General features: G+C 36.7%; 1 protein-coding gene across 1 annotated transcript in view; it reads left to right on the forward strand.

Moving 5' to 3' along the window:
* The window catches only part of PROM1 (prominin 1), a 144,605-nt gene that overhangs the window by 109,517 nt on the left and 9,453 nt on the right, over positions 1-25,635 (forward strand). Inside the window, exons 9-25 of the mRNA XM_044681509.1 lie at positions 865-1,082; positions 2,069-2,143; positions 4,951-5,014; positions 6,368-6,376; positions 8,075-8,234; positions 10,272-10,424; positions 11,172-11,295; positions 12,727-12,830; positions 15,015-15,099; positions 15,728-15,874; positions 16,283-16,354; positions 17,974-18,066; positions 18,478-18,495; positions 20,253-20,306; positions 22,338-22,418; positions 22,541-22,609; positions 24,883-24,975. Coding sequence (XP_044537444.1) covers positions 865-1,082; positions 2,069-2,143; positions 4,951-5,014; positions 6,368-6,376; positions 8,075-8,234; positions 10,272-10,424; positions 11,172-11,295; positions 12,727-12,830; positions 15,015-15,099; positions 15,728-15,874; positions 16,283-16,354; positions 17,974-18,066; positions 18,478-18,495; positions 20,253-20,306; positions 22,338-22,418; positions 22,541-22,609; positions 24,883-24,975 — 1,619 coding nt within the window. The remainder of the gene's footprint in view (positions 1-864; positions 1,083-2,068; positions 2,144-4,950; positions 5,015-6,367; positions 6,377-8,074; positions 8,235-10,271; positions 10,425-11,171; positions 11,296-12,726; positions 12,831-15,014; positions 15,100-15,727; positions 15,875-16,282; positions 16,355-17,973; positions 18,067-18,477; positions 18,496-20,252; positions 20,307-22,337; positions 22,419-22,540; positions 22,610-24,882; positions 24,976-25,635) is intronic.

Consider the following 25,635-nt stretch of genomic DNA (forward strand, 5'->3'; position numbering starts at 1 on the left):
CATTGCCCTCAGGGCCTGGGATTTCTCATCATATCTTTCAAATCTTTCAAATTTCAATTAGGTCTGGAGGCCAGAAATCTGATCAAAGGAATCTAATATTTGACCCAGGAAGGTGGGGAAGCAAATAAGGGACTTGAATGTTATGCTGGAAGTGTAGGCATTTGTCTTTTTTGTATGGGTTTAGGTAAAGTATTTCTCAGTGTAAATTTTGACCCAAATCATCTGGAATTTGTAGGGATTGTCAGGTTCTCAAGTCAATGAATCAATCATTTATAGAGAGTTAACAAAAGTAAATGAGGTATAGCCTTTTGTCCTCAGGGGCTATCAGTCTACTTGGGTAGTAGAAAGAGATGGATTAGGTGGCTTCTAATCAAGGCTATTTGGGGAAGCCTTGGACACTGATGAATCTTTAAGATTTCGAGACAAAACTCCTTGAAGAACACAACAATGTGATCCCTCTAAGGTTGACTCTCACCCAAATCCCATGTTTTCCAGCCCATTCAGGCTCATTCAGAGCAGTGAGGATGATGTCACTGACCTGTAACAGCAGGTACCTGTAGTTGGTACTAGCCATCGTCTCCTGGTTCAAACCCAAATTGGGATTCTGAAAGACAGAACGTAGCATGCCAGGGATGAAGAGAAACCACTTCTTTATGGCCTCTTTGCTTCCCCCTGCCTTTTCCTCCTGGCATATATCTCTGATTGATTGCTTCTTAAAATAAAATAGCAATCCAAATTCATAACAGCATCATTAGCTTTATAATTTCCAACTCCATGGTGGCCACAGAACTGATTGTCATTCACCAACTAAATGTCTTCCTTTGTCCTAAAGAGTATATATGTGTGTGTGTGTCGTGTCCATAGCAATCCGGGAAACCCGAGAGGCATTAGAAAATGTGAGTGCTTCGTTGGAGGTCCTGCAGGAGGGGACCAACAGGCTCAGTGTTAACCTGACAGATGCCAAAGAGAATCTGAGAAATACCCTCCGTGATGCTGCCTGTTCCATGGCTGAGGCCACCTCTACCTGCAATGTTATTAGAAATTCCTTAAACCAGCTGAGTATCAACGCCAACTTCAGTCGGGTAAGAAAAGCTCTTTCATCTTTAGTGGGAGAGAGCTTCCTTTCTCAAACTTATCCGTACCATCCTAAGAGAAAAGTAGCTTATGGGTTGAAGCCGTTATCCACTGTGCTCCTTTTCAGTTTGGCACCAAGGGAGAGTAAGATGAATGCAGACCTCTTGCATTAAAATTCAGTGCTGTGTAATGTGATGAATATGGCCAGGAGGAAGCTCAGCTTTTATCAGATGGGGACTTTTTTTAGAAGATTATAAGGACTTTTTACATAAATGGATGTGTTCTGTTTGGGGGATGCTGGTCTCTCTATCTTTTAATTGCTCACTGTTCTGATCTTGCTACTACATTTCTTTATCCTTTCGTGGGCAGCCTGGAACCTCCTGGGGGCTCACCATATTGGTGCCAGGTTTAATTCTGTAGGCTTCAGCCCCAATGCTGCATAGAATTAATAGGCTTCAGAGTGGCTGCCCCCCAGCTTCAGGCTCTCTAATAGCACGGATTACAGGCATATGCTACTGCCTCTTACCCACACTTGTACAGACGTCATTTTTAAAAACATCTAGGAAAGTCCGTCTTGGAGGCAGGAAGTCCTGGCTTCAAGTTCTTTGTCTAAATGTGACTGTGGGCAAGCCCTTTATTTGCCAATGGCTCTAAGTAACTGGAGAAAACTCAAGTTAGTGGAAGAAACTCTAACCTTGAGGATTTCCTACAAATCTCACACATCTGTATCTTCCCACTCAACACGGCTATTCCTCATCCTCCCATTAATATCCTTTTAAACTAACCTTGCTATTTAGCTCCCTTTTATCCTTAGACTATAACCCCACTAAGGGCAAGCACTGTTTCTGCTCCTCTTTGTATTTTCAACCCTTAGCACAGTGTCTTATCATAGTAAATGTTTAGTAAATAAATGTTGACTGTCTAAATGACTGATTACCAATATGATTACATGTTTTGACATTTTGGGGGGATGGGGATTCTGTTCCCTTTTTAGCTTCTACCAGTGACCTCACAGCTTGCCAAAGTCAATGAAGTTCTTAAAATTGATTTAACCAGCCTGGTCCAAAAGGTATGTTTCCGGAAAATGCTGTAGCTTATCCTGATTAATTTAGAATGATAGAAATGTATGTAATGGAAGGAGAGGCAAGAAAAGAAATGGTGAAATGTTAAGAGGTAAGAGGGTGTTTTCTTCAAGATAATTTCATTCTTTATTATATTATAAATTTATTTTCATATTTTAAATTTTATTTAAATTTTAAATTTTATTTAATTTTATAATTAATTTTAAAATTCATAATATGATTTTTTAATTTTTTAAGTTTATTAATTTAATTTAAATTTATTGAAATTTAAATTAAATTAAAATTAAAATATAATTTAATTTTAATTTTATATTATATTGTAAATAGAATTATATTATAAATTATAAATTATTATTATAAATGAATGAATGTATAATCTTCTATGGACTCCCTTGCAACCATGATCTCCAGGTAGATATTCTTTCTCACTGCTGCCTGTTGCGTCCCGGCATTACCTTGTATTCTTTGCTATTCTTAACCATGTCGTTTCATAAATATGATATTGAAAATCTTCTCAGTGAGCTAGAGGACTTTCCCTGGGGCTTTGAATATTTTGTAAGTACTACTGCAATATTCAGGAGGTTCACCCTGTTAGACCTTGCTCTAGGATTGGCCTGCCCTTTTTTCTGCTCATTGATGTTTGTCGGTGTCTAACAAGTCCTCCTTTCTACTATCTTGTAATCCTCTTTTTAAAAATGCTGCACATATTCTGTACACCATACATACAAAATATATAGGCAGACAAAACGTAATCCAGATCATGACTGTTATACATTTTGTTTCTTGGGTTACCATGATCAGAGAATTTATCAACAAGGAACCACCCTACTGGGTGTTCATGTCCTTGGAGGACAGACAGGTTCTCTTGTTGGGACTGGACTGGACTTGAAACCCTGCCAGGCTGGTAGAATCTGCCAGAGATTAGGCTTCTGTGCTATAGACTTTGAAAAAGCAAGATGCACTCCTTGCATTGGAATAGGGTTTTATTTTAAAACTGTGGAGGTGATTTCTGTATGTGGAATCATATTTTCTAATTAAGTTCCAGTATTATATTTTAGTTTCATTGTAAGAGGGTAAAAGGGTTGCTGTAGGGACCACAGGAAATGATCTTTGTAAAACACTATATAAATGTTAGCGAATGTTGTTATTATTATTAAATGACATGCAACATGTAGCCACTATAGATGACTCAATCTGATATAATAGCCAAGTTATAGACCTAGAAGTTTGCTTGTTATCCCAAAGACAATAGAGTCCCTGAAGATTTTTTAGTAAAAAGGAGGCGACCTTACCAAATTTTTCACCTTAGGAAATATGGATAATAGACTCTATTGAGGGGAGATTAGAAGCAGGAAAGTCAATCACATGATAGTAGCCAGCTCAGTAAAGATAAGAGCTTGACTTTGTGTAGAAGCTTTGGGAGTAGTGATAAAGGGAAGGATGGATGAATGGATGCAAGAGATGTTAGGAAGAACAAGACTTGGCAACTGGTTGTATGTGCGGGTGAGGAGAATGGAACAGTCAAGGGTCCCACCAAAAGTTGAAGACTTGTGGGATGATGGCTTTGCCATCAGTAGAGAATGAGACATTTGAAAGAGAGAGGGCTCCACAGGAGGAATATTCATTTCACATTTTTCATATGTTCTTTCTGATATGCTGAAGAGTTACCCTGAAGAATCTGGTGGTGCAGGAGAAAGATTTACGCAGGTCTTATAAAGAGCAGAAGTCGTCTGAGTAGACAAGATCCTGGAACCCGTGGAAGCTGTTGAGAACATTAAAGGAGAAAATGTAGAGAGAGAAGACTGTATAGAGATTTGGTAGATGGCCACATGTAGGAGATGAAGGATCATTTCCTTTGGAGAATGAGGAGCTCTGGCAAATGGGAACAGACACAAAAAATAGGAGTGTCATGGAAGATGCTATGATAAAGTCCTTCTGAATCTTAACATTTATAGCCTATACTTTCCAATGGGCAAGATGGGTAAAGGATATGACACATACACAAATCTGTCCAAACACTGATAATGCTTAGCTTAGGGCAAACCTAATATATGAAAATTTACACGTAGTGAAAAAAAATGAATCATCATGATAATCCTTTTTGTGCCCTCTGATACCCCCTCTAGGCAGTACCATAAAATAGCTCATATTAAAAAAACTTAACCAAGATACTAAATGAGCACTTGAACTGCCAATAGCTGACCCAGAGAGACTTAATAAGTAATTAAGAAATCCAGCAAATATACATATAGACTTTTAAAAGAGACCCCAAAAAAAGGTCATTAAAAAAGGCTGGTTTTTTATCTCAAGTTTCACTACATCATGCATACTTTATGACTAGTAAAGTTTATTATTTTTTTAAGGCCAGCCCTTCTCCCTAAGCTGTCTGTGGAAACAGATCTCCAATTTTACACTGGAAATAAATTGGAAAATATGTTTCAGAAATTCACTTTACGGCCCAATTTTCAGGAATATATTTCCACAAAGACATCTTGTACCCTACCTCTATTTGAATTAGTTAAGTCGCTCCCTCTTCCTGAGGCTGCTGTGAGGATTTGTAAGCTAATATTTGCTCTGAATTTCTTATTGAAGAACATTATTCAAGTTCTTTGCTAGAAAGTTACTTCAAAAAGAAAATCTAAAAGGGCAAAGTGGGAGTTGTTTGTTTTTGGTGTTATTTGGGCCTGTAAATCAGATAATACATTTATGTCATTGTCAAGGCTGAAAATAAGTATGAACTGATTTTTCATCATTGTATGAATCTACCTTTTTTTCCCCCCGACATATATTTTAGGGCTATGCAGCATTTAATGATACGCCTGATTTGGTGCAGAATCAAACCAAGAATATTCTGTCAGGTGAGACTAATAAAGCATAGACTAATTTTCCATCTATGTGGCTGATGTTTGCATTACAATATCTGAAACATGCTTCTATCCAGGTCTTCTAATTAAAGAAGTGGTTAGAAAGATGGTGTCCCTTTGGCCCTTGAATCTTCAGAAAGTGACATTCTTGATATGTTCATCTTCTTTCACTTGAATGGAAGCTATCAGCAAAACCAGAATTGATATATATTTCACTTTTTCTTCCAGTTTAATATTTTTATGGTGTACCTCCACATGTCTTCCTCCTCTTAAGCTCTGCCATTATGACAGACTTCATAATAATGTCATTTGGCTGATTGCCCAAGGACACACAGTGGTGATAATCTAAGTCAACATTTGAACCCAAGAGGCCTTAAATTCTAGCACTATCCTTCTATTTTATATCCTATTTAAATCCTTTTTCTATGACTGTAACTCCCCCCTTAACCTCTCATGTTTCTCATCTGGAATTGTGTTTTTATAACACCAGTTAACTCTTAGATAGCTTATGCCTGAATTTTTCTTCCCCCTGTAAACTTTTTAAGAAAAACTTCTATTTTCTACGGTGTTGATGAGATGATGTTTGAAATACACATAATTCCTCCTAATAATTCCAGAGTCAGATGAAATTTTAAAATAATTTCACAGGTCTTAAAAGTTGGAAATATGTTCCAGAAGGATATGGTTGTTTGTCACTACAAGCAAGAAAGTACACTATAATTAATTTTTTTGGTGTTACTGTGATAAACCAACACTGGTCATTTCACAGAGGCAATCTATCTCTACGGATATGTCTTAGATTAATCCTTCTGATTGCAAAAACTATAAACCATATTTTCAGTGCCTCCTTTTATTAGGATTGCTGTCAAAGCACCATTAAAACATGGATTCCTTCAATAGATATTGATTAAGTGCCTACTGTGTATAAGGTCCTGTGCCAGGGGCTGGGAGAGTTTTAAAGATAAATACATGCTATATGTCATTAAGGAGCTTGCAGTCTGGTTGTGGAGATAGCCTGTCTATTTGGATATAGTTATATTATAAAATACTTTTTTTGTAAAATTTTTTCCATTAAAGGAACACTCTTTATTAAAATAATTTCCTCCCATTGTATAGATTATAGATGATTTGTGGTATTTTTTAATGAAATCTTTTCATGCTTCATGACATCAAGAGATGTCAACAGCAATGTTGGTGTTAACCTGCTATAGTCTAAAGACTATATGTGTAGCTAATGTTCATATAAATTTGCTTACTAATCTCTATTTAATTTTTGCTCACATAAATTTGCTTACTAATCTATTTAATTTTTGCTTCCTCTGTGGACCTGTCCACCAATATACGCAGCCCTTCCTTGTAAGTGTTGTCAAGTCATATTCACAGTGTGGGTGATAAGTTACATGTACCATGTGGAATTATCTAAAAATAAGCCAGAGTTTCCCCAGAAGGCCATTTCAAATTTCATTGAGTAGGTTCCACCTGGAATTTACAAATTTTCCTGAGAAAAATCTTGGGCATTTGGGCCCTTGTGTAAACACACAAATGAATGAAATGATAAAGACCATCTTACTAAAAGTGGCATTGGACCAAGCCCAAAGTCACACCATTTTACAGGGGAAACAAGTCATTAAAACAGCTAAAAAGAAAAACTTTGAATGAAAAGTAATTGGATTAGTTTCTGTCTACAGACATAGATTTTGTGCCAAAGCACCAAGGAGAGAGTTAGGTCCCTGGAGATCAGAGTATGGTCCAAAGCTTGTCTATGAAATCAGCCATCAGTCACCATGTTTATAGAATTCCCTCTATGGCGTTTATTGTAGGTGCTATGAAAGGTAAAATAGAAGATGCAGTTAATCACTCCTCTTAAGGACCTCTGCTACTTCTTTCTTGGGTTGCTTCTGGGTCCAGATACTATCTATCCCTAAATTCTTAGCAACTTCTTTATATAATCTTGTTCCCAGTGCTTTAAAATTATACTATGATCACAGTATTAATGCAACTTGTATCTTGGAACTTATTCATCTCTTGGCATTTTGGGGAAAAAGTAGTTATCATTGGAGAGAAACGTTAATTCTGGGCAGAAGATGAGAGGAACATGCATTCTCCTAAAAGAGAATGAATCTAGTCACATCCATTTTTTTAAAACTCTTATTTTCTGTCTTAGTCATTACCCTTAAGTCAGAAAAAGATGGTAGATCTCCAAAGTCTCTCAGAAGCCCCTGGACCACACTAAGGACCACTGACACGAGCTTTTCCCCTGGTCTAACTTTAATCTCTATCAGACAACAATAACTGAGTATATTTAGACTGGGAAAACTGGCAATAGCAGGCATGTGTCAGTGATCATGAGGGGTATAAAGAGTCACCAGGATAAAAAGAGGAGCATAGGTGAGCCAACTTTAGAGGTCCCTTCCCCTTTCTAAAAGCTTATGTTTCTGTGATGTGCCATGATTGATCCAGACTCATCACTGGATACATCTTTAACACATTTCAGTTTCTGAGAAACAGCAGGGTTTTTTTTTAAGCTAGAAGTTCCATCTTGAATGAGGGGCTTGCCTGAGACTTTTTGGCTATGAAAAGTATTGGAATGTTAATTAAACGCTTTATTTTGTACCCTGAGAAAAGGTCAGAGACTCCAAAAGACTGTGTTTCATCTCAGAATTAAGTCACCTGGTGGAATTCATCCAGAAATGTCTTTGGAAATTACCTGCCTCTGATGGACCATTCCTCAGTGCAGGAAATGTAATTTTGTCATCTCCAAGAACTTTTTGGTTTTTATTCAATTAAATAGGAAAAAACAAAACCCAGGAAAACTCTGGCTTAATTCCACATTCTGTATAATCTCATTCTGTGTAAATATAGTGTTATTTTGTTAAGTAGCAGCTTTTTAGTGGTCTGGGTACATTTATTCTTTCCTGAGCACCTGGTTTTGTTTTGAGCATGTAAGGAGGAATGGAGAGTCAATATTGGTGTTGGTTTATGCTTTTCATTTTGCTTCTGAAACGTTTCTCCTCCAGGTTGGTAATTTTATAACAGAGATGTGTTTATTTTCAGATGTCAAAAGTGTTTTGGATTCCATTGGTACAAATATCACTGTTTTAATAAAGAAGCTTCCTATTCAGGAGATCCTAACAAATTCCATGATTTATCTTACCCAGACTGAGACATATGTTGAAGATTATTTCCCATTAGTTGAACAATATGATTTCTATAGGTGAGTGCTTGTCTTGGCGATGGTAAAATAGACAAGATTTACAGTGGTAAAAAGGATTTTTAAAATCTATATTTCCTGGATATTTGCGTGTGAGGAAATCATCTAACAAGAGTATGGGTTGGTTGTTGTTAAGTCTGTATGGTCAGAAATAATTGGCTTAGGGAAATTCTTGAGTGAAGATGAAGCAAAGCCTTCTGAAAATTTCACATTTTTAAAGAATTTCAGAGTGGGAAGGGACCTCAGAACCCATTTGGTTTAGCCTATATTTGAATAGTACAGCTGGGTGGCACCGTCACCAGAGCATGAGCCTGAAGTCAGGAAGACCCGAGTTAAAATCCAGTCTCAGATATTACTAGCTGTGTGACCCTGGACAAATCACATAAACTTTGTGTTCGTCAGTTTATAAATGGGAATAATAATAATAAATCTACCTTTTGGTTTGTTCAAATGAGATAATAATTATAAGACACTTAGCACAGAGCCTGAAACAGAATACTTGCTATATAAATGTTAGCTATTATTTTTATATGAAGAAAATGAGATTCAGAGTGATTGGTATTTAGATATGGTCACACAGCTACGAACCCATATAATTCCAGCTCTGAGACCAACACTTCAGATGCTCTGCCACGTTTTTCTAAGAAAGTAGTTCAGTGAGACATTCTGCCAGGCAGTATAGAGTTAAAGTGATTTCATTTGGTTTTATTTCACTGTTTTCAAATATTTCATTGCACATCACCCATTCCTGAAGACTCCTCAGCTGCTGGGACAGACTGCGAAAGCTTGTGGGCATGCCAGTTAAAACTAATTGAACATCCATTATTCTAGAACGCCTAGGCAAACTGACAGTATCTCTGTAAAATGGAGATTGACGTTCTCTGGGCACCTGATTTAGGATGCTCATAACATTTCTAAATATTTAATGCATCTGGATCTTTTTTCCATCCTAGAAAATGGAATCATGCTCCTGAAGTTCATTCCTATAATAGCAGTGCATTGTAGGTAAAGACTTTCGGAAGAAGCCTAGTGTTTCTTCTAATTATTTTTCCTTCACTCCTTCTGCTAACCATTGCAATAAATATTCAAAATGTGTCTTTGACCTTGAAGAGATTTGACAAGTCTAAAAGAAATATTTATTAATAGTCTCCAAAGAAAGCTTATTTAAGTATTGTCTGGCACATAATAAGCACTTAATGTATATTCACTGATTGATTGGGAGGCAGCAATGCACAGTGAATAGTTCTAACCTAGGAATCAGGGTATTCTTGGTTTCAAGACCTGCCACCACCCCATCTTGGCACTTTGGCACTGGACAAGTCACTTCACCTTTTGGAGCCCGTGACAACTCTTGATGTTAGTAAATTGGGGGACATCGGTGATTTGCTGTGATGGATGAGTCTTTCTCCTTGACAGAATCCTTCTAGACTGATGAAATCAGAGGTCTAGACTACAATAAAGTGGCGTGAAAAATAAACGTGTGTTGCAATTGTTACTAATCCAATACCTTCTAATAAACTGGGTAGAAAATCTCAAAAGCAACACCAAAATAAAGAGTTTCTCTGTCTCACTCTAGGACTCTGCTTATGGGACCACTTTTAGTCTGATGCAATTGAAGTCAACAAACATGCATTAAGTACTTTCTGCTTTCAAGATCTTAGAGATTCAAAGATAAAAATAAACTAGCCCCTGTTCTCAAATTGTTTACATATTCATCTAGGGGAATATAGCATGCACTAGATAAGTAATTACAAAGAAGTTACTACAAAGTAATTTTGGGAAAGAGCTCTAACAACTGAGGAATGAGAAAGAATTGCAGGTTGCAGTATCTGAGCTATATTTTGAGAGAAGCTTATGTTTTTTATTAGGCTTGTTTGAGGAAAGACATTCATTTTTAATAGATGAACATCTGTGGCATTTTTGAATAAGAAAAAAAAAGACTAATGAAGAATGTTTGACCTCTCCCATTGCAGTTTCTAGTATTTGTTCCATAATGTGCAAATTCTGTGTTATGCATGTATTGATTGTTATTTCCATTAGGTGGCTGGGTTGTTTAATCATCTGCTGTTTGCTGGTCTTGATTCTGGTCTTTTACTACCTGGGATTATTATGTGGTGCCTGTGGTTATAGCAAGCACACGACTCCTACCAACCGTGGCTGTGTATCAAACACTGGAGGCAACTTCCTCATGGCGTGAGTTGTTTCTTTGTTTATAACACATTCAGGGGAAGTGGTCTAGATTTTCCAGGTTGAAGAAAGGAGAAATGGGTTGATTTCCTTTATATTATTAGGATGGAACCTAATAATATAAAGAAACCAAAAGCCCAGTTCTGGGTCCTCCAAATTCTGGATCGAAAAGGTATATGTGTGGCTTTTCATTTATAGTTTCTTTTGTTTGGGTACCTTTCCAAGTGGGTGAATGAGCATCTGAGCTAGTGATCTCCAAGTTGAGTTCATGAACCTTATGGAAAAAGGAAGAAAGCAAGATGATCCTTTCAATGTGGAAAGAAAATACTAGAAATTCTATTTGCATTTCTTTTAGCTGAAACAAGGAAGAAATTAAACTTTAAATATTTGTTTTAATTATTTGGAAATTGAGATACCCTTACTAGGTCTGTATGTCAGAAAAGCCCATGTTATAGGTATCCTTTGAGAAAAGTGGGGATACCACAAAGTGGAGAGGTTGATCATGGCTCTGCTTTCAGTATATTGTACTTTACCAGGGCATGGTTAAATGGAGATTCACCAATTTTTAAGATCACATGGAGAACAAAGATGAGCTTGATTGCATTCAAAGGGGAGATTCTTTCCTTAATGATTTGGACTGACCTGAAACCTATATAAATCCATAAGTCCATGTTTCCACATATTGTTTTCAAAGACAGTGAATATTTTGTGCATCTTAAAATATTGTTGGGCTATTTTTTTCTTTCCCTCCAGTGGAGTTGGATTCAGTTTCCTGTTTTCCTGGGCACTGATGATCATAGTGGTTTTGACATTTCTTTGGGGCGGAAATGTAGAAAAATTGGTCTGTGAACCCTTTAAAGAAAGGACTATTTTTCAGGTAAAGATATGATTAATAATGGGGTTTTTGTGCCTGCGTATTTTGATGCCATTATCCAAACTTTTCAAATCCTTAGGGGTTTGACTTGGGGGGGGGTGGGGGGAGAGGAGGCAGGGCTTGAGCAAAGAGGCAAAAACTGTAAAGAAGAAGATAGGAAGAAGTGATTAATCAAATGAATGGAAAGTCTTTATATCAGTAAGAGAAAGGAACTAATTAGTTTAGATTCTTGGTTGTAAATAAAATAATCTGCATTTATTAGTAGTATTTGCCCTTTAGAACAGTGAGTATTCTTTGTAAAATCAGTTTATAAATAAATTATATTTGAAAAAGTGTTTTAAATGCAGAAAGAAAAACATGATTGATCACGTGGTTTGATGGGATATGATTGGGGTTTTGATGTTAAAAGATCACTCCACCGCAAATATGAGTATCATGGAAATAGGTTTTGACCAATGACACATGTAGAACCCAGTGGAATTGCTTATTGGCTCCAGGAGGGGAAAGGGAAAAATCATGAATCATGTAACCATGGAAAAATATTCTAAATAAATTTAAAAAATAAAAATAAAAAGGGTTTTGTGAAGCAGAAATCCCATACCAAAGGTCTTCTTCAGCCATCAGGAGAGGCAGTATTCAATAAAAGAGTCTTTATTCCCATTTGACTTTAGATCTCTTCCTACAGAATAATCTGCTAAAGGCCATTAAAGGTGCTGGTTATAGTAAAGCTATTTTAGTAGCGGAAACTAGATCCTAAGACCAGTGATGGGCAACCTTTTGAACTTGGTGTGTCAAAATTCACCAAAAAAATGAGCATGACTCGGGTAGTCTGTCACTTCTAGAAAAAAAACCATAATTTTACGATATTTGTAGTTTAAATAACAAAAATGTATAATTATAATATATAACTATTTAATAAACCAAAATAGGTAAATTAATATAGGTTAAATTGTCCTCTATAGTGCACAGAGTGTCTACACTACAGCAAATACTTCATCCTCAGCATGCAGCCACGTGCCATCGAAAATGGCTACGCACTGACATGTGTGCCATAGGTTTGCCATCACTGTCCTAGACACTATTTTGCTAAATTTAATCCTTTTGGCTTTATAATGAAAAGAAAGTCAATTACTCTCCCATGTCAGCATCTTCCTGTACTGAATGAAGGTGCTTAGTGTTTCATTGGATGTGTTTCTTCTTGGTAGAACCATGTATTTAAAATCCATTCCAGTCTTAGGATCCATTTCTTACCTTTTAACTGGAAAGCAAAGATCTGGAAGAGTAGAATGGGAAAATTAAACAGTCTTTGAAATGCCTCACATAGAAAGCAAGTGAAAAGGAAGGGGTAATGGTGAGGTTATTTTTCATAGTAACATAATTACCTATATGCTTTCAAATGTGAAACTCTTTAATAAGAGGCCTTTTGGGTTCTAGGTTTTGGATACTCCTTATTTACTCAATGAACAATGGAATAGCTTTCTTGCGGGTCTCCTGTTTCGAAAGCCTGATGTTAATCTCACCTTTGAACAAGTTTATAGGTAAGAAAATTATCCTTGCAAGTTTTAGTCTGATACATGATGGTGGTTTTATTTGTTTGTCTTCAACCTGAGAGCATTGCCTTCAGGTAGGTTTCCTTATACTATCCCATCATTATTTTAGTGGCTCTTCTCCCTACCCCTTACAGCTCCATTTTACCTTCTACTCTGGAAATGGAACCAGATTTGTCATCAAAAGATCTGAGTTTGATTCTCAGCTCTTCCATTTACCAGCTGTATGACTATGGACAAGTCACTTCATTTCTGTGACCTTCTTCATCTGTCGAATAGGAATTAAGTATATTTGGTGGTTCTGAAGAAAGTTCATTGTAGACCATTAACCAGGAAGCAGTATATAAGCATTCTTAGAACTCTCTCCTGGGTAGCTTAAAACCCACAACACACAATTCTGTGTCTCTTTTCCTTAAATGCATTAGTTTACACATTGAAAAATCATTCCCCTTTGTTCTCCCCATTCACAAGGTCTTATGAGACCTTGCCACAACTATCTTCATTGAATGAGCTCTTAACAACCTGCAAAAGCTTAGTGTCTTCTACAAACATGGAGAATTCGTTGAGTGCTCCATTTTGTCACTCGTGAATTAAAATGTTAAGTAAAGCATTCTTATCAATAATCTTAGAAGCATCCCACCAATTACTTCACCCAGAGAAGTGCCTGCTTGTTTTGAGTTTTGTATACTTAGTGCTATGAACAGATTCTAATGAGGAAAGAAATCAAATATGTAATCTTAAAATATGTATAAGGATGAGACGTGATTTTTCTTGATGGAGGAACACCTGGATAAGGAAAATCCCTGTACTAACACAGGTCAGCACCTCTCTGAAAATTATAGTCTTAGAGCATTGTTGAGAGATCAAGTGATTTGCCCCAGTTCACCAACACTGTTAGCATCGAGGGTAGAACTTCCAGAAGAAAACAGAAGAGCCATAAGGGTCTGTGACTGTGGGAAGGGGTAGAACGAGGGTATCACACCAGGAGACAAGGATATACTTCCAATGGGTGATTCCAATTGGGAGGTGAACCTTTGGCCACCATTATTCAACTTTACAGATAAGAAAACTTTTAGCACAGAGAATTTGGTGACTAGCCCAGGGTCACATAATTGAACATTGCTCTTGATTTGGAAAGTTGATACTGGCTTTTTAGTTTTTCCTGGATATGATCAGTCCATATAATTTAATTTTATCTGTACTGGGTCCAAATAAAACAGGGAAAAGGGGACAGAGGTGGAATAGGGGAAGAATTGCAGTCCTAAGGGAAGACGGAGAGATGTCTTTGATAGCTACATAAAACTGCAATGATTCTGCCTCCTCATTGATGTGGGTATTCCCTCTACCCATACAGATTACAACCTATGCAAGCCTTCTTATCCTTTGGGTTTTGTCCTATTCTTCTGTAGATCCTCCACTGATTCTCTAATGTGCAGGAAGCCTTTAGAGAATTGAGTATTAGACTTGGGGTAACCCCCAAGTTCAATTTCTGCCTGAGATTTTACTAGTAGTGTGACCCTGGGCAAGTATCAATCTTTATGCTCAATTTGTTCACCTGAAAAATGGAACTAATAATAGCACCTATTTCAGAGTTATGGTGAGTTACAAATGAGAAGAGTATATGCTACGTGTTTTACAAACCTTAAAGCATTATAAAACAGCTTATTATTATACAATGTTACTTACAATGTCATGTAAGTTATACAATACAAAATTATACAATTTGTATTATTATTACTGAGGTTGCCCATCTCTCATCTTTCCCTCTGGGTGAAGGATAACCCTCTACTTCCATTTCTAATCATACATTTACTTATTGCTTTAAATATTCCAATTCCCTCCACTTTCCTTATAGAGTTTTGGAGATTTGTTTCCTAGGATATTTTTCCATGTCTATTTATCGCTTATATCTTTATTGGAAAGAAACCAGGAAAAATCCAGGAGGCAATATTGACTGAATGCCTGGGTATAATTCCAAAGATCAGAGGGAAAGGTATCCATGGGCCTTGGTTTTCCTGACCTCAGAAATAAGAACCTTTTCTCACTTCTCAGATTAAAAAAACAACCAACCCAAGAACTAGAACTGTCAGGTAACTGCTCTTAATCATCAGCAAAGAACATAGATAGCACCAGCTCTGCCTTTCTGAATATGATCGATGTGTTTGTTTCCTATAGTGACTGCAAGGAAAATAAAGGCATTTATACCTCTCTGCAACTTGATAAATTCTACAGTATCAGCAATTTTCTGACCATTAGTCAGGTAAGTCAATAGAACTCAGTGTGTAATGGACATATTACTCCATGTAACGAAGTTATCTCTCATATGCCGCAGAACTTCCCTTGTGGGTTTACTAGTAATAAATGGTCTTAACAATGGAGTCTCTTGGCACATGATTTCTCCTTCCCCAAGTCTGAGAGATTAATCATCATGTAAAGGGCTGTTCTTCCTTTCATCAAAAGCCCAGAATTCTTTTCCTGGACTTTTGGAGTCAGGAAGACCTGATTCAGATAGCCACCTCTGGCACTTTCTAGCCTGTGTGATCTTGGACAAGTTATTTAAAACATCAAAACTTCAATTTGACAATTGGTCAAATAGGGATAATCATGTCTGCATTAACTAAATCCTAAGATCTCAGCCAGACTTTGAACCCATTTCATCTGACGAAATCCTGCCTTCTTCCCATTGTTAGGTACAGTCTACTGTTTCTGCTTTTGTCTTTGTATCCCCAATTTCTGTTCTAAAGCCATGCACACAGGAGATTTTTAATAAATGTCTTTTGAAATCAACTTAATAACGCTATTTCCTTTTGACTTTAAAGAATTCAGTATCCAAATCTCAGCAGAATAAATTCATTCATTTCCTCTGTTTTTTTGTACTTTTAAAACAGTATACTGAAGATCTAACGATTAAATTTGAAAGTATTAAAATAAACCTTAGCAGCATTGTTTTACTGGATGAAGTAGGAAAAGAGAACCTCATAAATTTCAGTTACTCAGGAATAGACGGAATCGATTTTGCAGCTTACTTGGCTGAGGTAAGATTTTGATATTCTTGAATCATTCTTTAGAGAAAATTAAAGCTTGGAAAGTATGATTACAAATGATGATGCAGATTCTCTGACCTGTAAAGATATCAAGAGCCCTGGATATATGGAATGGTGATCCAGCTTTGAATTCTAGTTCTGAGGCTTATCAATTAGGTGACTCCAAAGAAGTCACTTGATTTCTCTGAATGACATATACGGTAGAGTGTAAGCTCCTTGTTGGCTGATGGCCAAAACTGTTTAGTTTAGTTTTTTTTTTATTGTTTTTTGTATTATCAGCAGCTGACACGATGTCTGGCACACACTTAAGGAGTACTTTTTCATTCACCCATTCATTCACTGGTGAATTAAATATTTCTACTGCTTTTCTCACCTGAAACTCCTGACATCCTTTTCCAGGTCAATAAAAGCATAACAAAAGTGGATCTTTTATCATTTGCCAATGACTTAGAAGCAAGAGCAGAACAGTTGGTAAGTTTAAATTATTGATTTGAATGATGTCTTGTTGATAGCTGTTATGAGATAATGTATGTAATATGCTTGGCAGACATTAAAGTGCCAACTAAATGCGAAAGATTTTTATTATTCTCATTCTATGTGGAACAATCCTTGGGCACTGGGAAGAAGGGCTCCCACTTTTGCCACTAAGGAATCTCAGCTTGAGAATTACATGAATCAGGCCCACTTTTAGAGGAACTTGACCTTTAAAAGAGGGAATTGTTATCATTATGTCCCCCACTCTGGAATAGAACTTTGGGAAAACTTCTTCAACAAAGCTTAGGAGTGGCTCGTGTGCAAGTCTTCCATAGAAGGGATTAATATGATCCATTCTAGAAGGGAATTCAATAATATAAAGTAGATTTCCTCCAATACAACAAAAAGTACTTAAAATAAAAGTGACTCATAAGCACATGTTGATATACAGTTGATCTTCAGCATTTGCCCATTTAACTTTCATAACTTCAAGCTTACATCACTTTATTAATAACTTCATTTTCACTTTTGCTTTGGCAATATATATAATTGAGAAAAAAAAAACGAGAGCCTTGATGCTTTTGCAAATTTGTATTGCTGCTGGCATTCCACTACGTGCTTTACTGATCTTTTTCACCCAATCATTGTAGAGAGCTCCCATGAATTCATTGCCTGTTTTCATTGTTTGCCTTTTAGAACTCAGGTTTTATGTTCCAATGATGCTCCCAAAGCATAGTGCAAGTGCTTTGGGCTCTAAGCATGCAAAATCAGGGATGCGTCTTAGTAAGAAAATAAAGGTTTTAGATAAGCTTACTGCTGGAATGTCTGTAGCATTATTTTTGATTCTATGAAGCAAGAGGTAAATATTGTCACTTTATTCATGTTGCCACTATTTATGGGAGGCATTGTGGTATAGAGCAAGAGAAGCTGGACTTAAAGTTGGGAGACCTGAGTTTGAATCCCAGCATTCTTACTTCCTGGTCCTATAGCTCTGGGGAAAGTCATTTGATCTAACTCTCAGAATCCCAGTTCTCTAATTTGTATAAATGGACATCATAATATTTGTCCTCTCTTTCACCCAGAGTTGTTATCAAGAAAAAAGCTTTGCACAAACCTTAAAGCCTCAAATAAAAAAAGTTATTATTATAACCACATCCTACTAAAATCCATTTGTCTTCAGGCAAGGCAGATAATGGGAATTTGATGTAATTCTACCAAAAGCATTGAAAAACTTATCATGAGTTCTCATGTTAAGGGCATAAGAGAGCACAGAGACTCGGAATTTTAAACATCACCCTGTAGTATGTATAACAAAGGGGCATTAAATGGAGAGAGGGTAGCGGAGAAGTTCAATAAGCATCCTTGATTTTGGGTTTCATTCACTGGGCTGCTGTTTTTTCTTTCCCTTACCCATTCCCTTTTTGTAAAAACAAATGAACCAGAAAAGTTAAAAAATCAGTCTCTAAATGGGTCTATCTACACCCCCAGCTGATCCTTCTAAAAGAAGTAATGCATGTCCATCCCATGCTCCCAAATCAGTTCATGTTACTAATGTTATTTTTCCTAGGGAGTCTAAAGTGCCTACTGATCTTAGGTTATTTTTACAATGTTTCTAGCCCAAAGGAGCTTTGGAAAATGCCCTGAAAGGGCATGCAAGCAACATTCGAATGATCCATCATCAACATGTGATCCCTATGGAGCAAGAAATGGTAAACATGAGTATCCAAGACGTAACTCACTATTGTCACTTTCTTTTCCTTGCCAAAAACCATTTCATAAAATCATCTCTAGATTAGAGGAATGGCATGTTTCCATTTCATATACATTAAGCTAGGTTTAGTGTTTACAAACATGCACCTTTCAAAAAAAATTTAACTGCTTTACTCAAATGTCTGCAAACTTTGAAGACATTTGAAAACAAAATAGCCATCGCTTCTGCCATCTTGCTGGTTTCTACTTTGACTTTTCTTGTCTGAGTTCCTATTTATGTAAGTGAGGAACATCCTTTTTAAAATTCCACTGTTGTAAAATGCCTTGTGGGGCCATCTTTATGCTTATATTTCTTTCCAAATTGGCTCTTACTTATTTTCCAATTCTTTCTCTCCTAACTGACTGTCAAGAAATATGTTAAAGCCAGGGTAAGTGCCTTATTTTTATACAATAGATAACCTTATGAATCATTGTTGTCTTTTTCCAATTTTTTGTCCTCTTCACTGTTTTTGATTCTCTTTTTGTCCTTCTTGTCACTATTACCTCTTTTCCCTTAATAAAATTGAATATAAGTATGTGTATGTTATGAAGTGCTTGGAGAAATTGGATCTTTCACAAATGGGCATGATCCTCATTATCAACAAATATTGATTAAGCACTTGTTATAGGCTGGACACTGTGCTAAGCACTACAAATGGCTACAAACCAATCTCTGCCCACAAGGAAGAGTTTCCTCCTTGGAGGAAGATGAGGCAATTGGTGAACAGCTATGTATTTGGAAGATCTATACTCAATAACTTGAGTGTCAATCTCAGAAGAAAGACACTCAACTCACATTGTTGAGGGTGGGAGAGGGCAGCAAAAAGCCCTCTTGCAAAAGATGCAATTTGAATGGAGTGTTGAAGAGAGGTTAAGGAAGCCAGGAGAACATCCTGATGCTGAGATGTGGGATGCTGAGAACATCCCACACATAGGAGAGAGCCATTGCAGAAATGTTTACTATGGAGATGGGGTATTGTGTTTGAAGAACAGCAAATGGGCCGATATTGCTGGATCATAGAGTATGAAGAGGAAGGAAAATACAAGAAAATCAGAAAGATAGGGAAGGTAGCTTTGAAAGCCAAATAGAGAATTTTTTTAAATCTTCCATCATGAAGGTAATAGGAGCCACTGAAAGGTGTTTGACAGCATAGGGGTGATAGTTAGATCTGAGCTTTACAGAGGATTGACTGTTATGGGGAGAGACTTTAGGAAGGACAACCAACCATTCCAAGACCAAGACCAAGCAAGTTGATTTCATTGGGCCAAGGCCAAGTAGTTGCTAGGAGAATGTAACCATGGTCAGGGATTGGTTTTCAATTTGTCTTGGTGTATCCAATAGCTTAATGTACTGACTTACACATCACAAGTGCTTAATAAATTTTTCTTGTATTCAATTTGATGAAAAGGTGCCACATAAGGATTGATGCGGAATACTTAAGGAGAAGAGAGAGAATAAGAGAGGAGACCCATAAGGGTTTTGTTACTATCCTCAGTTATTTGAAGTTTTATCTTAATCTATGTACACCCAAGGAACAGAACTAGCAGTAATAGATATGTTTGGGGAGATCTATTTTGAATATGGACTTCATATTAATTAGTGCAGTCCCAAAATGGACTGCTATTTAAAGTACTGAGCTTGTATTACCATGTTGCTAATATATTTTTTAAAAATCTTGATCTTTAAGTTGTTTTTTTACTATCCTTTAATTTAGAAAAATTCAGGCAAGGCTCATTAGCCAATTTTCTGTCTCCCTGTATTTTTTTCTTTGTTTATATTCACTGTCCTCTCCCTCTCATGTAATACAATGCACACAAAATATTCAACTTTAAAAAAAGGGATACTTTAAATTCATAGAGAAAGTCAATGATTACTAATTGGCTATTTATAATTTACTATTATTTTTCATTTTAATTGATTCATTCAAAAGTAATTGCTTGTTTTTTATTCCCTGACAATTCTTGTATTAGAAGAAAATTTGTAAGGTCATTTACTTCTGTTATCAGTTCTAACGCTTTTCATAGAATGCGACTCTAATGCCTATTGACAATTATTGTCAAATCAGAATAGTGATGAACTGAAAACCAAGGGACTGTGCTGTCTCTTATAATGATGTGGAAAATGTGATTTTTGCTTATTTCCCAGAGCACTTTAAATCAGAGTATCAGGTTATTACAAAAGACAGCAACCGAACTTATGGTAAGTTGTTATTTGTTGTTCTTGTCTTTGGGGAGATTCTAATATTTTAAAATGTTCTCTACCCAGTTTAAGGAGAAGAGTTATTTTGTTGTACATTTTAGGTAAATAAAAGTCCTTTTGCCCTCAGCCCCTTTTAAATTCCAGACAGATAGCTTCTATATAAGCATTGGTAAGTATATAAGAATAATAGCAGTGAAATTAAAGACTTTATCTGGCAGTATTTTTAATTGATTAATTAAGAAAATTTTTCCATGGTTACATGATTCATGTTCTTTCCCTCCCCTCCTCTCGCCCCTCTCCCATAGCCAATGTGCAATTCCACTGACTTTTACACGTGTCATTGATTAAGACCTATTTCCATATTATTGATATTTGCACTAGAGTGATTATTTAGAGTCTACATCCCCAATCATATCCCCATCGAACCATGTGATCAAGCAATTGTTTTTCTTCTGTGTTTCTGCTCCCACAGTTCTTTCTCTGAGATAATCATGTGATTTTTGTTTGTTAGCTTATTGATATGGTCATTTATGTGGATGGTTTTCCTAATGTTGAACCATCCTTGCATTCCTGATATAAATCCCACCTCATCATGATGGATAACCCTCATGATCACTTGCTGGAGTCTTTTTGCTAGTATTCTATTTAAGATTTTTGCACCTATATTCCCACAGTTCTTTCTCTGGAGGTGGATAGCATTCTTTCTCATAGGTCCCTCAGAAATGTCTTAGATCATTGAATTGCTGCTAGTATAAAAGTCCATTACAATCAATTGTGCCACAGTGTATCAGTCTCTGTGTATAGGGTTCTCCTGGTTCTGCTCCTTTCATTCTGCATCAATTCCTGGAGGTCCTTCCAGTTCACATGGAATTCCTCCAGTTCATTATTCCTTTTAGTACAATAGTATTCCATCACCAATATACCACAATTTGTTTAGCCATTCCCCAATCGAAGGGCATCACCTCATTTTCTCATTTTTTTATCTGGCAGCATTTTGTGATCAACTCAGTTCAGAAGGCTGGGCAGCCCTGGTGGTGTAGAACAGATCTTCTCAATTATTCGTTATCATAAAAGGCCTCCAATGAACCCATTTGCCATAGACCACTCTACGCACTGATGGAGTCACAATCATGGGTTTAGATGTTCACCTGGGCCAGTTTAGCTTCTGTTTTCCAGAGCCAAAGACTGGACCCTTAATCTTCTCCATCCATTTCAAAAATGCCTAAGTGGCAAGAGACCAAAATTTATCTTAGTGCAAAGTGATCTGTGTCAATGTTTAACCACTCCTGGTCAGCCCCTCCAGGCTGCATAGCCTTGTGGTAATAGTCAATGCTGTTGTTTGGCATTCTTGGCAGCCATCATGGATAATGGTTCAATAGGCAGAATGGAATCATGGAAAAGGGTATGGGATTGAAAGAAGTCAGAAGACCTGGGTTCCAGTCTACTTCCTGCCACAAACTGCCTTTGAAACATGTATCAGATATCCTTCCCCCTCCTTTTCCTCATTTGTCAAAATAGGGTTGACATTAAACAGTTTCTTTGGTCACTGCTGAGAGAGAGGTCCTGGAATTAGGAGAACAGGGTTCATATCTCATATCGGACATTTCCTTCAAATGTGACTATTGACAAGTCATTTAACCTCAGTTTCCTTATTTGGAAAGTATCAATAGATAACTGATGCTATCTTATAACAGCTCAATGAAATGAGGAAAATACTTTTTACTTTTTAAAAAATCTTTTTATTTTTTATTACAGGTAAAATCATTTTTTAACATTTGTTTAAAAAATTTTTGAGTTCCATGTGCTCTCTCTCTCTCCCTCCCTCCCCTTCCCCCTTATTGAGAAGGCATGCAATTTGATATAACTAATACATGTGCAGACATGCCCCCCAAATCAGGGAAGTACCTTTTAAACTTTAAAATTTATATATGACTTATTAAGCGACTATTATTAATTAATCTTACATATCTGTAGAAGAATCTTAACTATATCCTTATATGGTTTAGTGCTATTATAATAATTTCTTTCTAGGTTAAAGTCAATCATGTCATTTCCATCGTGAATGCTGCTCAGTTCCTCCTTAACAATAATGCTTCCTCTATTATTATTGAGGTAAATATTTTTTATTTTTAAAATGTGTCTGCGTGTATATGTATTATATGTGTGTAATATTTATGGGTGAATATATAGTTACAAATGTTTAAAAGAACTTTTTATATTCTACAAATTTTTAGGAAACTAAGAAGTACATGGATGTGATCATAGGCTACTTTGAACAGTATATTCAGTGGGTCAAAGATTCGGTAAGTGCGCCATCTTTCATGAGCCTGGCAGCATCCAGTCATATCATTTCATATGCCAAACAGTAAAATTAACAAATGAATTTTCTTATCACTTGGTTAGCTGCAAATAAAAGTAAGTTGGAGCTCCTTGAACAGGGGAGAGACTTGGCACAATGTGAAGAGAAATCTCATTTATGAAAAAAGGAGTGATGTTCTTGTTTTGATTCTATGCAGTGCAATGTCCCCCCCTTTATGTTTCTTGGTGAAGTGACTTGCAGTGTTGTAAGGAAAGAGACTGTTACCCAAAAGGTGGCCTCAAACTTGTATCTTCATGTGTTGATAAATCCATCATACCTGAAGAACTCTTTACTAGGAGCTGCTTGCCTAGATTGGTCTCCAGAGTCGTTGGGGATTTTTAAAAGCGTTAGACTCAGCTAGACTACCAGCCTAGTGGTTGTGTTTTACCATAGACTCTACTGCCAACTGGCTACATGACCTTGAACAAGTCACTTCCTTCATCTCAGGTTTCTTCTCTTTAATTGAGTTGGTTGGACATGACAGTGATTGAAGGACATGTGAATAGAGAACCATGTCAAGCACTACACAGATAGTCCTACAAAAATGAAATAAGAAATAGTCCTTCACTGTATTCTGTTTCCATCCTAGTGGATCAGAACAGTGAATTCACAAGTGTTATGTGAGACTTGGAGCAGGAATGAAAGGATCAGGTGAAAGAGGCCAAATGTTCCAGGCATGTAGAATAATGGAGTAACAGGGGCAGAAGAGCATGGGATATTCACAGAGTACATTGAATATTCCAATGGGACTAGTTCATACTCCAAGAGGGAAAGAACAGTGGGATATTGGGAGTTCAGTGGAAGGATTTTATCACATTTTGGAAGATATTAAACTCCAGGTTCAGGTTTCTCTACCTTCTCTTCCTTTGTGATCCCATCCTGTTTGATTGGTTTCAAAGAACACTTCTCTGCAGGTGACTTCCAATTCTATATACCCTATTCCAGACCCTCTTCTGTCTACTTCTAGTAGATTTCTAGATGTCTTGCCATTACCTCCAACTCACGTTCAATGTTGAACTCATCACTTTCCATCTAAAAACTGTCCCTCCTCTTAACTTCTGTTTCAATTGATGACACCATCATCTTCTCCATCATCTTAGACATAAGTTTTCTTTTAATTTTTCTTCTTGCTTTTCACCACCAAAATCCATTGTTTCCAAATCTTGTCTTATCTGTCTCCCAAGATATTTTGTACATTCATTCTTCTCTATTAATGCTGGAGCCACTCTAATGGAAGTCTCCATCTCTTCTCATGTGGACATAACTTTAATTTGCCTCTTAATTTAACTTGTATTCCTGCCTCCAGCTATCTTTCATATTATTCTTAGTGTATGTAATCTTCCAACCATGCTTCTGTGATCACATACCTGTACTTAAATTAAAAAACACAATACAAACTCTTCAGTGCCTTCCCATTGTCTGATTTTGTCATGCAAGTCCTTCTCCAATCTGACTTCAATTTACTTTTTTAGACTTAGACCAATACTGACTCTCTTTGTATTTCTTTCTTTTTTTAAACCCTTACTGTCTGCCTTAGTGTGTATTGGTTCTATTGGCATTTTTTATAACTATGAATTTTTCGTTAAAGAAACAATAGATTCATGGAAGAGTTTAAACAGGAAAATAACAGGGAGATCTGTACATAAGGAATGACATGGCAGCAGTATTAACTATGTAGGAGGCACAAAAGTGGCACTTCTTGAAATAGTCCAGATGATGGTAATAAATTTATATTGACGTGATGGCAATGGGCAGAGGGAGAAGGACAAGAAGTATTGGGAGGTGGGCTTAATCATGCCCCACAAATGATGGGGCTTACATGAAAGCGGGAGAGACATGGATTTAATTCTGAACTGTTCCATTTTGCTTCTCTCTGATCCACTGGCCATAAGCTGTACTCTAAATATTAGCCAACTGCCCTATGACTGCTTTTGCTTCTGGGGAAACAGCAGAGTGTGGATAACTCAGGACAGATCTCTCCACACTACTGGGAAATAATCAACTCAACATATGCGTCTTAATGATGGTGGGGTAGTATTGTTTTAATATATGAAGGATTCTGTCAATTTATACAAGTTTGGGAAGTTAATAAGTTTTTGCAAAGGTTTTTAAAGTCAGAATTTTATTATTATAAAAGTTTGGGTTGGGTTAAGAGATGTCTCAAGTTTGGAAGTACTTTTCTTCAAGCATTTTTTTTCCTTCTAATTCCCTCTTTAGGTCACCATGGATGTGGCAGCCTGCAAACCCCTTGCCAACATTGTAGATACTGCCATCGAGGTGTTTCTATGTAGCTACCTAACTAACTCTGTGGTAAGAGATGTTTGTCTTTGAAAATATTGATTTGACCCTGTTGCTGTAGTTTCCCAACTAATTTTTCATTGGCATTATCCAATTCCCAAAAAAATATCTAATATGGTTTTGTTGTTTGGTCATTTTCCAATCACCTCCAATTCTTCATGACCTCATTTTGGGTTTTCTTGGCAAAGAATCTAGAATATTGATAAGGAAACTAAGGCCAACAGGATTAAGGGACTTGCCCCCCAGGATCACACAGTTAGGAAGTCTCTGAGTTCAAATCTGCTTCAGACTTTTCCTAATTGTGTGACCTTGGGCAACTCAACCTCTATAAGCCAAGGAAATCAGTTCAGTGACTCTGGAGTGAGTGCTAAGACTGGAATCAGGAATTCCTGAGCTCAAATCTGGCCTCAAACACTTCTTAGCTATGTGGCAAAGAATCAGGGTAGCGTAAAATGTTCTTGGAATTAAAACTATGGTAACCATAACTTAATCTTAGATTCAGATCTTTCTTCAGGACTTTGCGGTGCTTTGGAGCAATGACTATTTGCCGCCACCTTCTTTCATTTTAATGTGTCAGGAAGTAAATGTCAAAAAATCCTCCATTTTTGTTCTATCCTGATCAACATTTTAACTAATAACTTGGGGAGGCAATGTGGTATAGTGAGAAGAGTA

The sequence above is a fragment of the Gracilinanus agilis genome, chromosome 6 (genome assembly GCF_016433145.1).
Source record: "Gracilinanus agilis isolate LMUSP501 chromosome 6, AgileGrace, whole genome shotgun sequence".
Classification (NCBI taxonomy): Eukaryota; Metazoa; Chordata; class Mammalia; order Didelphimorphia; family Didelphidae; genus Gracilinanus; species Gracilinanus agilis.